Raw genomic sequence first — 13,449 nt, 5'->3', positions numbered from 1 at the left:
GGCCGGCCGGAGGGACCCGCCCGCGGGGCCTGTCAGGCTCAGGGCCGCCCCCTTCCGCCTAAGACCTCTTCTTCAGCGGTCCCGACTCCCTGCCCTAGACCCTGACGCCTGGGGGAAAGAGGGTCCCCAGAGTCCTGGAGAGCGTCCCTCTCAGTGGTGGTGACAGCGGTCGCCGAGGGCGGGTGTATTTGTGCATCCTGTGAGGTGGAAAGCCATTGTGCGTGTGGTGTCAACTCACACGGGAGGAAATTGAGGCCCGGGCAGGACCCCTTCCTTGCTCGAGGTCAGAGCTGGATTGTCCGCAGGCCTCTGACTTCACCTTTAGAGACCTTCCTGCCGCCACCTGCCCCAGGCCAAATCCCGCAGCTAGGCGCTGGCGGGTCCCGTTGGCAAGGGAGGCTGCGGAGTACCGCCTTCCTCCCCGCGCATCCCGGCCGTTATCATCAGGATTTGCATTTCCCCAGCTCCTCTCACTCCCGCAGCTCCCACGCTCTCCCCAACACACCCTTTTCAGACACCCCAGAGTTAACAAGGAAGGAAGGAAGGGAGAGAGAAGAAAAAAAGAAAACTATTTGGAGCCGCTTGAAGGACATGGCATCCCTCAAAGGTAGTGCTGTTGTCTGGGGGCTGACCCCAAGCACCTTTCTCTGTGGCCCAGGGTGAGCATTTCAGTCCCCATTCGATTTGAAAGAAGATGGAGGTTCAGCGAAGCAGAAAGGAGGTCTTGGAATATGTGAGGCTGCTCCAGATGGCAGGTGCGACTCTGTGGTGGCAGCAGCTCTGCACTAACAGTTGGAGATTGAGAACAAGGGTGGAGAAGAGGCAGGTGCTGCAGCGTCTTGTTTATGTGTTTATTTATTTATGGGGGAGGGTCTCATCCCTCTGCCCCATCCTGGCCTGCAGAGCTCATTGGAACTGTAGATCGTAAAATTCCAGTGTGAATCCTTAATTTGGAATTTTCATTGGTGTGGATTTTGTTGGTTGGTTGGGGTCTTTTTGTTTGTTTTTGTTTTATTTTGATTTGGTTTGGTTTCCAGTCCCCAGTAGATAGGATTCACAACCAAGAGAAATTAAAATACTGTCATTGTTCCATTTAAGCAATACTTTCCTCAATCATCTGATTGCCTTTCACAAATCATGACTGGTTTCTCTAGGGGACTCAGGAGAGAAAATTTCTGGATGAGGCTCTTCATTTCTGCTTTTCTTGTAATTCTATCAGTTTTGTGTGGTTTTAAAATTTCCTCTCACCCTCTTTCCTCTCCCTTGGGGCCCTTGTGCAGGGAGTGACTCCTCCCCCTTAGGCCTTCTTTCAGCCATGCGGTGGAGTTGGAATGAGACTTTTTAGGAAACTCTCCCAAAACTTTCCAAACCCCAGGCCCAGGTGAATTATTCCATCAGTGGGGTTTGGGGGACAGGAAGAAGAGCCACTTTGCAGAGTCTGGGAGGAGTGGCTGATAGTAAGCACAGTCCCTTGGCCTGAATAGCCACTTTGGGGCTGGCCTGGATGGGATGGAGCGGCATCCCAGCTGCCTGTGCAATCAACCCCCTGAAGTCCCAGGCTCCCAAACAAGTGGCTGCCAAAGGTTTGTTTCCCCTGGGGTGGGCTCTGCCTACAGATTTTGTCCTCTAATGGCCAACCTGTTGCTTTTTATGCCTTGTCAAGAGCTAGATCTGAAATGCACCAAGAGGACATTTCCTTAGGATTTTCTCTGTGTTTTCTTCTTCTACCACAGAAGGAACCCAGTTGAGAAATGTCCCCTCTAGTTAGCCGCCTTTTCTCAACCATGGTCTTGTTGTCGCTGGAAGGCATACTCCGCTAATACAGTGATGGTGGTGCACTAAATGGCACCCCGGTGGCCTAAAATGGTGATCTCACCTTGATAAGTATGTAACTTATTACCAGCAAGTGACTTCAAAGTTCCAAGGGGGATGACAGAACTGCAATCCATTAGCAATTGGACTGCACTCACCATCAAGGGCAGGGGTCCATTTAATTGGCTTCTGCGGGGAGACAGGCAAGATTCCGTCAGACCTGAGGGATGACTCCCTATATTATCATGAGACCCCAGCGTGAGCCCGTCTAATAGCTTGGTGGGACAGGCTGATCCCCCTATTGGTCTGCAGCCTCAGACATGGCAAGCCTTTCACGATGAGCATGCAGATCATTTGAGGAAACTGAGGAAGCCAGAAAAGACCTGTCAAGGGATGACCTTAAGTATTAATTAACTTTGCCAGGGAGAATGTAAAAATCCAGTGTCAGGATGAGGAGGGCTCCTGCCCTTTCTATCTATAATCCACATTAAGTCTCTGGGCAAATGTCTTGAATTTATACTAATGTTGCCCAATAAGATTCTTTTGTTCCTACTATTAGGAAAATTGGCCTTCACTAGAGATGAAAATTTTAATATATTAGGCCTGGAAGCACAGAGCATGTCTATATTTAATGAGCCAGCACCAGTTTCTCTACTAGTTACCTCCCTGTCTTAATCAGAGACATTTTAATCTGTTCTCAAATGTCTGGCATCAGAATCATTTGGAGGGCCCATTAAAACCCCAGACTTGGGCATAGTGGCACTTGTCAGTAATCCCAGCTACTCAGGAGTCTGAGGATCCCAAGTTTGAGGCCAACCCAGACAACTTAGACTCGGTCTCAAAATTAAAAATAAAAAGGGCTTGGGTATAGCTAAGTAGTAGAGCCCCTTTGAGTCAGTCCCCAGTACCAGGGAGGGCGTGTGGGAGGGACGGGGGGTGGGGAGACAGAGCATCAGATTTGGTAGGTTTGAGGTAGAGCCTGAAAAATCAGAATTTTTAACAAATCCCTGATGCTTCTTGTCTGGGGCCCATACTTTGAGGACCGCTGTTCCAAGTGTTTTGAAATATCAGCAATATTTAAGTGGATATTTGATGATTTCCTCAATGGCTTGCAACTGTCTTTAGTTTAGAACCCAAATTTAAGGGAGTTGCTGGTATCTAAGAAAGTTAATAGCGCCAAGCATTTTTAACACAATTGCCATGTCTGGTTTTATTGGCTGGGGCCTGGCCGGCTGTTTGGGGGTTGGATGATTGGAATGGATGGAGTATATGTTACCATGGCAGTGTTCTTCCCCACAGAGGAAGACCCCAGAGGCTGGTCCTGTACAGGTGACTGGTCCTGTACAGGTGACTTGTTTATCATGACTTTCCCAAACATGGGGTGCTCTGGGGTTCCTTTCCATCACTCCTGTTCAGCATTTCCAGGAAGCTGAGATAGTCAGAAGACTCCAGGTCCCTTCTTGATCCAGCCCCATGAGTAAAAGGAACTTCTTTTGTCAATCCAGTGTGTGGCTTGCTTAGAGCAATGGATTAGATGAAGCTAATTTGGGTACAAGGCAGAAGTGAATTGGCAGGGACATCCCAAGGCTATGGAAGGTGCCTTCAGCTCCCTTAATTAGCAGTTTTTGCCTCGCACCCCTGTCTGCATTCCCAGGTAGGGAGGCCTGCCTCTCCTGCAGCATTCAGCAGGAAGGTCATTACCTCTGTGAGCGCAGGGCAGGGCAGAGATGGCCGTGCACGTGACTGCTGTCAGAGCCTTTGTTACCATCTTCCCAGGGTTCTTGAAGGCCACACAGATGCCCTGGTGTTCTTCCCTTAGGGTGTTGCACACATAGAGTCCAGGTGGTCACAGCTCGCCAGAGGACAGTTGAAGGTGTGGCTCTGCAGACCTCGTGTGTCTTGAATTATGGTTGCTACAGGCCCTCTTCTTCCCTGTGTATGTCTCTGCCATAGAGCTAGGCAGATTATAGGATGCAAGTTTGGACATCAGGGGAAATAGCAATCAATTTTTAAAGAGGGAGCTACTGAAGAGTTTCTCTTGGATAGTTTTATGGTTGTGTTGGACCAAGTGCAAATCCGAGGCTTATAGGAGTCTGCCTGAGAATGGAGGTGGGAAGTTGGGACAGAGATGGGTTGCACTCTTTGTATGGTAGTGTATTCCACTGTTTCACCTGGGCCAATTAGTTATACTTTGAGTTTAGGAAAGCTTATTCCAAGCTTGTGAGGTAGCCTATATATTATTTAATAATTAAATAAATGCATCTCTTCTGATGATGGTTAATATCCCAGGGGGCCCATTTTGTAATCTGGCTGGGTCAGAGAAACAGGAGATGGGAGACGATTCCCAAACACAAAATGTTCAGACTTGGTGGGTCCACAGGGGAGGAGATGGACATTCGCCAAGTCGGTATGTGCCGAATACCTGACACACATATTACTTGGTCCTTCAAACATCCAACTAGGACTTTTTAGGCCCACATTGTATGTAAGAAAACTGAATTTCAATAAATAAAGAAGAAAGATGACCCTCCTAGGTCACAGAGCTGGTTAGAGGGCTCTTCTTTCTCACCTCTCTAAAATGTTCTCTCTTCACTGGGTTGCTTTTTTCCTTCCTTCCTACCAAATTACATCCCCTTCCTTTTCCAGAAACATCTGTATTCTGCCCTGAAACAGTTTTAGGAGCAGGGAAGTCTATTTACTTTAAGTAGCTATACTCATTTTTTTTTTTTTTTTTTGTCTCTGGATTCAGATTATCAAAATGTGAAAACTTCCCCTTGATACTTTTTGAAAAATTAACATTTTTAAATATGAAAGTTTAACAGACATACAGAAAAGTAAAAGTTTTAAGTGTTCTGTTTAATGACTTTTTATAAACTGAACACACTTTCACAACTGAATAACCACACCCAGATTAAGAAATAGAAACTCAGTCATATTTATTCTTTTTTTTTTTTTGGTACCAGGAGATTGAACCCAGGGGTGCTTAACCACTGAGCCATGTCCCCTTTTTATTTTTCATTTTGAGACAGGTTCTCACTAAGTTGCTTTCAGCCTTGCTAAGTTGCTGAGGCAGGCCTCGAATTTGTGATCCTCCTGCCTCAGCCTACAGAGCTGCCGGAATTACACGGTGCACCACCAATATGAACCTCTGGTTGTATTCTAACTGCTGGGTGCAGTGGTGCACACCTAGAATCCCAGCAGCTCTGAAGACTGGGGCAGGAGGATCACAGGTTTCAGATCAGCCTCAGCAATTAGAGAGACCTAAGCAATTTAGTGAGACCCTGTCTCAAAATAAAAAGGGCTGGGGATGTGGCTCAGTGGTAAAGGGCCCCTGGGTTTAAATTCTCAGTACATAATATTTGTCCCTTCCGCATTCTGTCATGACAGTATTTGAAGGTGCTAGGCAGTTTCAAGTTAGCTAACCAGCAAGCTTGTCATTGATGGTTTAGGACTTCAGCAGGGTTGAGATAACACCAAGAAAGAGGTAAAAGTAACACCTTAGCTTAAAACAGAAAAGTCACAGAATTTTATCTCATCTTGTAAGTGAAGCTCAGAAAAGTTTGCCCAGTTCCAGAGCAAAAGTGACCAGCAGATGGCTTCCCTGCATGCATGCACACATGTACCTACACACATGGACACATGGACACCTGCTATCTGGAAAGTCCCCACTGAAATGGGTTCTGACCAGGAAGGAAGCCATTGCAGGAAGGCCAATACAGGGCTGGTAAGGTCACCACCCAGGGTCACCAGGCAGGGGTGCTGTCTATTATCTCTAGTTTGGGTTCCCTGCCCCTGAGATGCCCAGATGCCCTTCTTCCCCTCTGCTTTCTGCTTTCAGGTGGGTAGTGGTAAAACGGTACTCTAAAGGGCACTGGGTAAGACCAAAGCCCACCTGTGGCCAGAATGTGCTGTGAGCGTCATGCACCAGCAGGGCCAGTATTCTACTTGGACTACAAAGTCTGAGGTCCTAGACCATCTCTACCATCTCCCAGCTACTGTCCTGTGGGCAGGATTTGACCCTTGACAACCTCCCAGGGTTGTGACAATGTTCAGCTTTATCATACCTGGGGGAAACTTGGCCAGCTACAAAGCACTTCTTAATAACAGTGTTTGTGGAACAGCTCCACTGTGCCAGGCTCTGTGCTAAGTATGCACATGCCTCTCATTTATTCCCCACTGAATCTCCTGGGAAGGGGTCTTTGTAGCTGAAGGACCTAAGGATCAGAGAAGCAAGGTAACTACTCAGATCACACAGCCATTTAAATGATGGGGCAGAGTGTGTTTAAACTATCCTACCCAGGCTGGGTGCAGTGGTGCACGCCTATAATCCCAGCAACTTGGGAGACTAAGGCAGGAGGGTTGTAAGTCCAGCCTCAGCAACTTAGTGAGGCCCTAAGCAATTTAGTGAGATCCTATCTCAAAAATAAATAAATAGGACTGGAGATATGGCTCAGTTGTAAAGCACCCCTGGGTTCAATCTTCGGTACCAAAAATAATGATAATAATAATGAAAAATGAATTACCTTGCCCTTATGCCACTTATAACCAATCACTCACTTAGCAGTTATTTATTGAGCACCTACTATGTGTCAGACACAGTTGGGGTCTGCCTCCTTCCCCCCAGTCTACTCTGCCCTGCTTTCTCTTGATCTCTGAAGCCTCCTAAGGCCCTCCGAGACTCCTCTTAGGGAGGTGATGGCAGAGAGCTGGTGTCCCTGGGCCACGTTCATCCCATGCTCTGTGGATCAGGAGCTGCAACCTCACAGCACTGGCCTCACCCAGCACATGCCTCTTTCCTGCAGCCTCACACCTCCACAGGCAGAGGTGGGCAGGGGTGGGCAGGCTGGCCAGCCCAGCAACTGTTTGCTGCAGAGGACCCTGTCTTGATCCTGGCATACCTTGTGGGGCCAGCTGACAGCACTCATGCCAGCCTGATAAGAGGCTTGTGGCCCACAGCCACCGTGCTCACAGCCCTGCCACCTCCACGTGGCCCTGTGCCTGTTATTCTGTAGATCTCCACACACAAAGGGCCCGGGTGCTGTGGCTGGCGCTTAGCTATTGGGGGGAGGGTGACAGGCAGTGGTGAAAAGCTTTTCAGAAAGGCCAGGGCGGAGGCAGGAGCCACCCAGGTGATGGGAGCTGGTCCCCTGGGGCCCTAGCGCAGGACCGCAGTGAAAGGTTACAGCTAATTGGCAAGCTCCTGATGGGGCTGCATCTATTTAGCACCCCCTCCCCAGAGACTTCCAGGATGGTCTTGGCACAGCATGTGGTTCGAGAGCTCCCCGCCCTGAGTCCAGCACAATCTGTCTGGAGTCATGAACGTGGAGCCTCTCGGTTTCTCCATTTGTATTTTCGCTGTCCTGGTTCTCTGCCCGTTGTTGCTGGTGGAGTTAGCAGCAGTCCCCACAGCCCCGTCTCTGGCACCCCCTCCCTGAGCCCTCTCCACAGGCTCCCTCCGGTCCCAGATCCTGCCCAGGGAGAGAGGCAGTGCCAGACGGGTTGGGGAGCATCGCCACCCTTGCCCCGACCCCTGGCCCAGCCTCAGGGCCCAGCTCTCACCCACCATCAGCCCTGACACTAACGTGGCTTGTCCACCCTGTCGCAGGGGGCAGATGGCCTGTCGGAGCCCGAGGGCATCTCTCTGAAGCGGGTCGCTGTGGTGGAAGATTTCTTTGACATCATCTACTCGATGCATGTGGAGAGCTCCGCGGAGCCAGGCAAAGCCCCCAAGCACGCTGGGCAGAAGAAAACCTACCGTGCGGTGAGATTCCTGCCTCTGCCTCCGCGGGCAGCCCCAGGCCTTGGCAGGAGGCCACGGGCTCCGCACATGTCGGGCGGGGGCGGGGCGGGCAGCTGAGGCGTGATGAAATGGCCTTTGGGGACCCAGGGGGGCACAGGGCAAGGACGTGGCAGCTAGAGATGGCTCACAGGGCGAGGGGGCGGGTTCTGTGGTCTGAACACAAAGGAGAAGCAGGTTGAGGGAGTGAGAGGGAGGGAAGAAGGGACTGGCAGGGAGGGAGCCCTCCTCTTCCTGGCTCCCACTGAGCCTGCCCCTCCAGCCCCAGCCTCCTGAGCCTGCTCTGGGGTGGGGGCTGGCTCACACTGGGCGTCTGTCCTGTCTAGGTGTTTCCTACATGGGACTTTATCTGGTCCCCACAGCCCTGCCCCGTCAGTACTGAGAGTTCCCCAGGAGAAGTTGAGGACCTGCTGCCCACTCTCTCAGAGGTCCCAGTTGGATTTGGGGTGGGGAGGCTGAGAGCAAAGGCAAGACACACAAAAGCAGATGCATCTCCCAGGCCAGCTTTGAGGAAGCAAGAACCCAGGTCCCCAGAGCATTCAGCAAAGACACTGCCAGCCCTGGCACTCAGTGCCAAGCCTGTGGGCATCATGGAGAAGGTGGTTTATTACTCGGCCTTCTAAGATGTAGGATGGGAAATACCACAAATAGGGGAGGGCAAGGGGACTGTGGCCAGAGCAGAACCAACTCTGTCCTGCAGGAGGGGCCTACTGTGTTGGACGCCATCTCCCTCGTGGCCCTCAACAGCTGAGCATGTCACCATGACTCAGGCCCACTACTGAACTCTCGAAACCAACCACTTTACTCTCCTTCAAGCCTCACGGCAGTCCTGTGGTCCAGAGGACTAAGCTCCCACCCAAGGTCGCATAGCACTTGAGTGGCAGTCAGCCAGTGTCCTCACACCCGCCCCATGTTGACCTTCTTGGCTTCTAGAGACGTGCCCTGGGAGGCCGCACTTCCCCACCGAAGGCAGATGTGAGGCCCCAAATTCTTTGTATAGACAACTTGGATTACTGCAGAAGTGGCCTAAATAAGTCTGTGATTTCCCCATATGGCCTGATTTTTAGAGAATCCAGCAATCTGGTTGTCCTTGTCTTCAGAGGATGGCCTTTGCCCTGGATGGGTATTGAGGACAGACTCCTGTGCCAAGGGCCTCAGACAGGCAAGGGGCCTGGCTGAGGAGAGCGGGAGTTGGTCGTCATCTCCCCACCCTCCTGCGTCTCAGTGTGTGCTTCAGGAAGTGACTGGGGAAGGGAATCTGAGGTGTTTCCCAGAGGGCCATAGAAGAAGGGCGGGTGCCCAGGCAGGGGCTGGTTGGGCCCCTTGGCATCGATGAGATCCAGCTCGCTTTCTCAGCACCACATCCATCATTGTTTGGGCACTTAATGCATGTCGGGCTCTGCCCACAGCACTCTGTGCCCACCTGGGTGGCTCCACACACATGAAGGTTGCATGTATAAAGCACACGCTGCCGTTAGCCCCACTTAAAGATGAGGGAAACTGAGGCCCAGAGACTCACCACCAGCCTGAGGTCATTCAGCTGGCCCCAGAGCTCCAGAGCAGTGCACCCCCTGCCTCTCTACCAACCTCTACTGGCCACTTGCTGTGGACTAGGCAGATGGGCTCCTGGACCATGTGATTTCCCTGGCTGCTCAGTACCCAGCCCCAAGCCTCTCCCATGTCCAGGGTCTGTGGCCTCTGTGCTGTGGAGAGGGCAAGGCAGGGCTGGTTCTGTCAGTGCTGTGTCCCTGGCCAAGCGGACATCTAGCCCTTTGCTCTGCTCCTCCTGGCTTCTCGTCCATATGCCCGCCGCGTGCCCCACTTCCTGCTGCCCAGCCTGGAGCTGGCACATGGCTGGCATGGAGCCAGCTGGGCTGTGCACAGAGCTGGAATTTCAGCAGCAGGGCCAAGGCTGAGCTGAGCAGGCCAGGGCCTCCTGCAGCGGGTGTGAGGCCGAGGAGGCTGTCGCACCTCCCTCTTCCCTGTTTGCCTCCTCGCCCTCCCCCTCCCCATCTGTCGTCCTTCTTATGCCATCCTTTTTCTTTTGGGGGACAGGGGTGGTGCCTAGATGCTTTTGTCCCCTCTTTTCATCTGTTCCCATTTTCCTCCACCCAAGCCCAGCTCTTCAGCCATGCTCTGCAGACACAAGGACCCCCACCCTGTCCGTGTCTGTGGGAAGAGCCCCTGAGGAAACCCCATGGTAATGGCTGTGGAAAGGCACGGCTGGTACCACAGGGTTTGTGGCAGGATCTTGGCTAAGGAGTTTTTGGATCTGTCCCCACGTCTTTTGCCAAAGCTAATCCTAGGACTGCCTCATAGCAGGCCTTTTAGATTCTCTCAGGCGTGGGGCATCCACAGGGGTCCGAGAACTAGTAGTGAGATGGCAAGACTTGTTCAGGGTGCTAAGTGTGGCCAATTCTTCAGTGGTAAAAAAACTTTCTAGCACCTACCACTGTCTAGCAGTGGATCAGAGAGAGCTGGTGGCAAGCCCTAGCCTGGAGGCGTTTGAGCCTAGGGTGCAGCTGTTTATGGTGGTTGGGCCTGTAGGTGGGCACTCCTACTGTGAGCAGAGTCCCACCTTAGCCTCTCCTACAGGGTGACTCCAGATTCCAAGGGTCCCAGGGGGTCTTACAGTGCCAAGTCTGGGGAAGGGGCCAGGTAGTTCTAAAAAGTCCCCTGAACCCTCACAGAAGACTGGTTCTTTTTCTGAGGGCTTTCCTGGTCTCTGCACCTATCTGGGTTGCTTCCTCTTGCTCCCTGAGGATTCTGGAAAGCCAGATCGGGTTCCAGAGCTCAGATCCAGATCCGGCTGCCAGGCCACTTTGGAGTTGGGGCCAGATGTGGTCAGCAGCTGCTCCAGGCCCACCATGTGCTAATCCACCCGCAGGGCAGAAGGAGGATCTTGTAAAGTGGTGCAAATCCCCCCAATTGGCCTCATCTGTCTTTGTCGGCCTCAGAGTTGGGGAGTGAAAACGGGGCCTTGCAAGTCAGCAACTCTGCAAATAGCTCCCGCTCTCCCTGCTAGCGAGTCTCAGCTTTTACCACTAAGAAAAATGGAAAAGGGAAATTCACACATGCATCTCAGCGTCCAGGCAGGGGGCCCCCGAGAGCAAGGCATCAGGCAGCCCAGGCCACGGAGGGAAGCCAGCTGGGAACGGGGTCCGGAGCTTCCTCTCCTTCCATGCGGCAGCTCTGTCTCATGCTGTGGGCTTCAGCAAGGGAGTCTATTTCTAGAACAGGGTCTATAGCCCTGAAACCATCTGAAAGCCACCATCCTATTGGCAAGAGCCTCTGCAGGGATTGTCCACCTGGTTTCAACTCATCCTGCGGTCCTGTGGCCCGGTCAGCCATGCGCTCAAAAAGAAAGACAGGTCCCATTGCTGGTCCTGGGCAAGGCATGAGGGTGACCAAAAGAGCCCTGCAAGAGGTGGGGCTGGGGGTGTTTTCTACGTGGGTGTTCCCAGCAGCAGAGCTGGGCTGCTCTCTGCACTTCACCGACTCCGCAACAAGGGAGCGAGGCTGCAGAGGTTCCACTGGGCAGGGCAGCCTCCCTCCCCTTCTCTGGCCCTCAGATAGCCCTGAGGCATTGTCACCTCTTCTACCCCTCTGTGGGACCAGAGCCCTCCCCAGGGCACACCAACCAGCCTTGTTCCTGCTGGGACCCCTGCCAAGGCCAGGAGAGCTGTGGCCCTGGCTCCCACCCCTAGAGAGGGGATCATTCCTGTGCCCTTGGTGGGCCATGTGGCAAGAGGGATCCCTGCCCATCGTGGGCACAGCCCTTGGCAGTGCAGCCAGATCAGGGTGCCTCCTGAAGCCCTTTAGAAAAGTCTCTGCCCAGGGTGGCTGAGCCAGCAAGCTTCCACGGAGTCCAGACGGGCTGCTCCTCTGACACAAGCCCCGCCCTCCCTTTCCAGACAACGACACAAATGTCCCTCCCCACATCCTCCACTCAGCTCTTCTGAGACCTGACCTGGGGTGCCACGTCAGGGGAGTCCAGGGGTCGTTTGTTGACCAGAGTCAGCCGCAGCCTTCCTCCGCCCAGCACACGCCTTCCCCTGGCCGGGTTGCTCCTGCAGCCAGCAGCTCTCGGCAGAGCCAGCCTTTCTGCTGAGCAGGTGCAAGAGGAGGGAGCCTCCAGCCCCCAAGGCTTCCTGCAGTGCCAGGCTGGGAATGAAGACATCCATGTCCTGGCAGGAAAGGCACAGAAAAGGCATCTTGGGGCCCTGACACCCCCGGAGGATTGCCACACCTCTGATTATGGCTTTCCAGCCACTGGCTCCAGTCAGAGATGCTGGGGTTTGCCCTTGTCCCTGACCTCCAGAGAAAGGCAATCAGACAGGGAATTTGGAAGGGAGATAACTCATCAAGGAGTCTGCCTGCTCCGTGGAGCATCAAATCAGCTGAGAAATAACAATTGTGTCACCAAAATTAACTCGCATTTGCAGCTGGCAGGAGTGGCCCCTGGAACTCCGCAGGTGGCTGAACTGGGTGGGGTCCTCTAAGAGGGCTGGCTGTCCAAAGACTGGACATCCCCTCCCTTTTATGTCCTCCTCTCACTGCCCCACCCAACGTCCACCTACTGGCCATCATAAAGGTGGAGCAGGGCATTGGCGTGTCCCCATGGGAGCAGACTGTGGGCTGTCTACAGTGGAGGCAGGGAGAGCACTGTCCAGAGAGGTCCCCACACCCTCCACCAACTTTCCCAGTTGGGCTGCGGCAAGGACCAGGAATGCTTGGGGGATGCTGCCCCTTAGTGGAGAGGAGTGGGAGGAACCAGGCTCCAGGAAGCCTGTGTGAAAACCAGCCAGCAGTCAGTCTCCGCCCAGGGAACCCAGGGTTACCAAGGTTGCCCCATAGGCAGCCAAATCAGGGCCAGCGGGTTTCCCAAAGCCTAGAGTGAGCCAGGAGGGCTGTCCGCTCTTCCCCACTGCCACCCTGCCTCTTCTCCTGTCTCTCCATCTATTTCTACCTTCCTGTGCATACACCCTTCTCCCTGTGGGGCCCTGTGATCTGGAGCACTGCCTCTAAAGAGCTGTGTGACCTTGGGTGAGTCAGTTTACCTCTCTAGGCCTTAGTCACCAGGAACAGAAAAGTCTCTGTGAGCCTGTCCATTTTAAAAAATCTGATGCTCTGGCGCCAGCCTGGTCCAGCTTTCCCTAAAAATGTTCTTGACCTGTGAGTTATCACTGGAAATTGCCAGTAGAACCTTGGGTTCTGTTTATAAGCTCAGAGTCCGTGGATTTATAAGCGGGTCTCAGTTCATCCATCTCTGAGGAGGGGAAGAGGTGCTCCTCTTCCCCTGGAGCTCTGCTCATAGGCTAACTTCTTGGTGGCAGCAATACAGTGTTCCCACAGCAACATTACTCATTAGAACACAGGTTGAAGACCAGGTGCCTTGTTTTCATAGCTAAGAGTGGAGGGCACTTGGCCCTTTCTCCACAAAGGGACACTTGTCCCTTGCCCCTACCTTTCCTGGCAAGGGCCACAGGACCTGAATCCAAAGCACAATGTTGGTGTCCCAGGGGCCAAGTCGCCCCCGTGGACCTGCGTAACATGCAAACTCCTTCCTCCCCAGATTGCAGAGACCTATGCCTTCCTCCCAAGAGAGGCCGTGACGCGCTTCCTGATGAGCTGCACGGAGTGCCAGAAGCGGATGCACTTTAATTCCAACGGCCTGGAACCCAAAGGTAGGGGAGGTACGCGCTCGGGCAGGGCTGTTGGGCAGCAGGCTCTCCCACAGAGGGGCCTGCCCTTTGCTGGCACAAGAAAGTGCATATTCTGCCATTGTCCCCATTCCTGGAAGCTAGCATTCGTGCAAGGTGCTATCTGAAGAGCCTTGT

At 53.1% G+C, this 13,449-nt stretch overlaps 1 protein-coding gene across 2 annotated transcripts in view; it reads left to right on the top strand.

Annotated features, from left to right (window-relative positions):
• The window catches only part of Nol4l (nucleolar protein 4 like), a 115,568-nt gene that overhangs the window by 35,203 nt on the left and 66,916 nt on the right, over positions 1-13,449 (top strand). For both annotated transcript variants that reach the window (XR_003584075.2, XM_027945193.2), the window contains exons 2-3: positions 7,418-7,573; positions 13,185-13,296. Coding sequence is in view for 1 of the 2 variants with exons in the window: in XM_027945193.2 (XP_027800994.1) it covers positions 7,418-7,573; positions 13,185-13,296 (268 nt within the window). In the remaining variant the exon portion in view is untranslated. The remainder of the gene's footprint in view (positions 1-7,417; positions 7,574-13,184; positions 13,297-13,449) is intronic.

This window comes from Marmota flaviventris, chromosome 2 (assembly GCF_047511675.1).
Source record: "Marmota flaviventris isolate mMarFla1 chromosome 2, mMarFla1.hap1, whole genome shotgun sequence".
Lineage (NCBI taxonomy): Eukaryota > Metazoa > Chordata > Mammalia > Rodentia > Sciuridae > Marmota > Marmota flaviventris.
The sequence above is the reverse complement of the archived record's forward strand: the minus strand, read 5'-3'. Positions and strand labels throughout refer to the sequence as shown.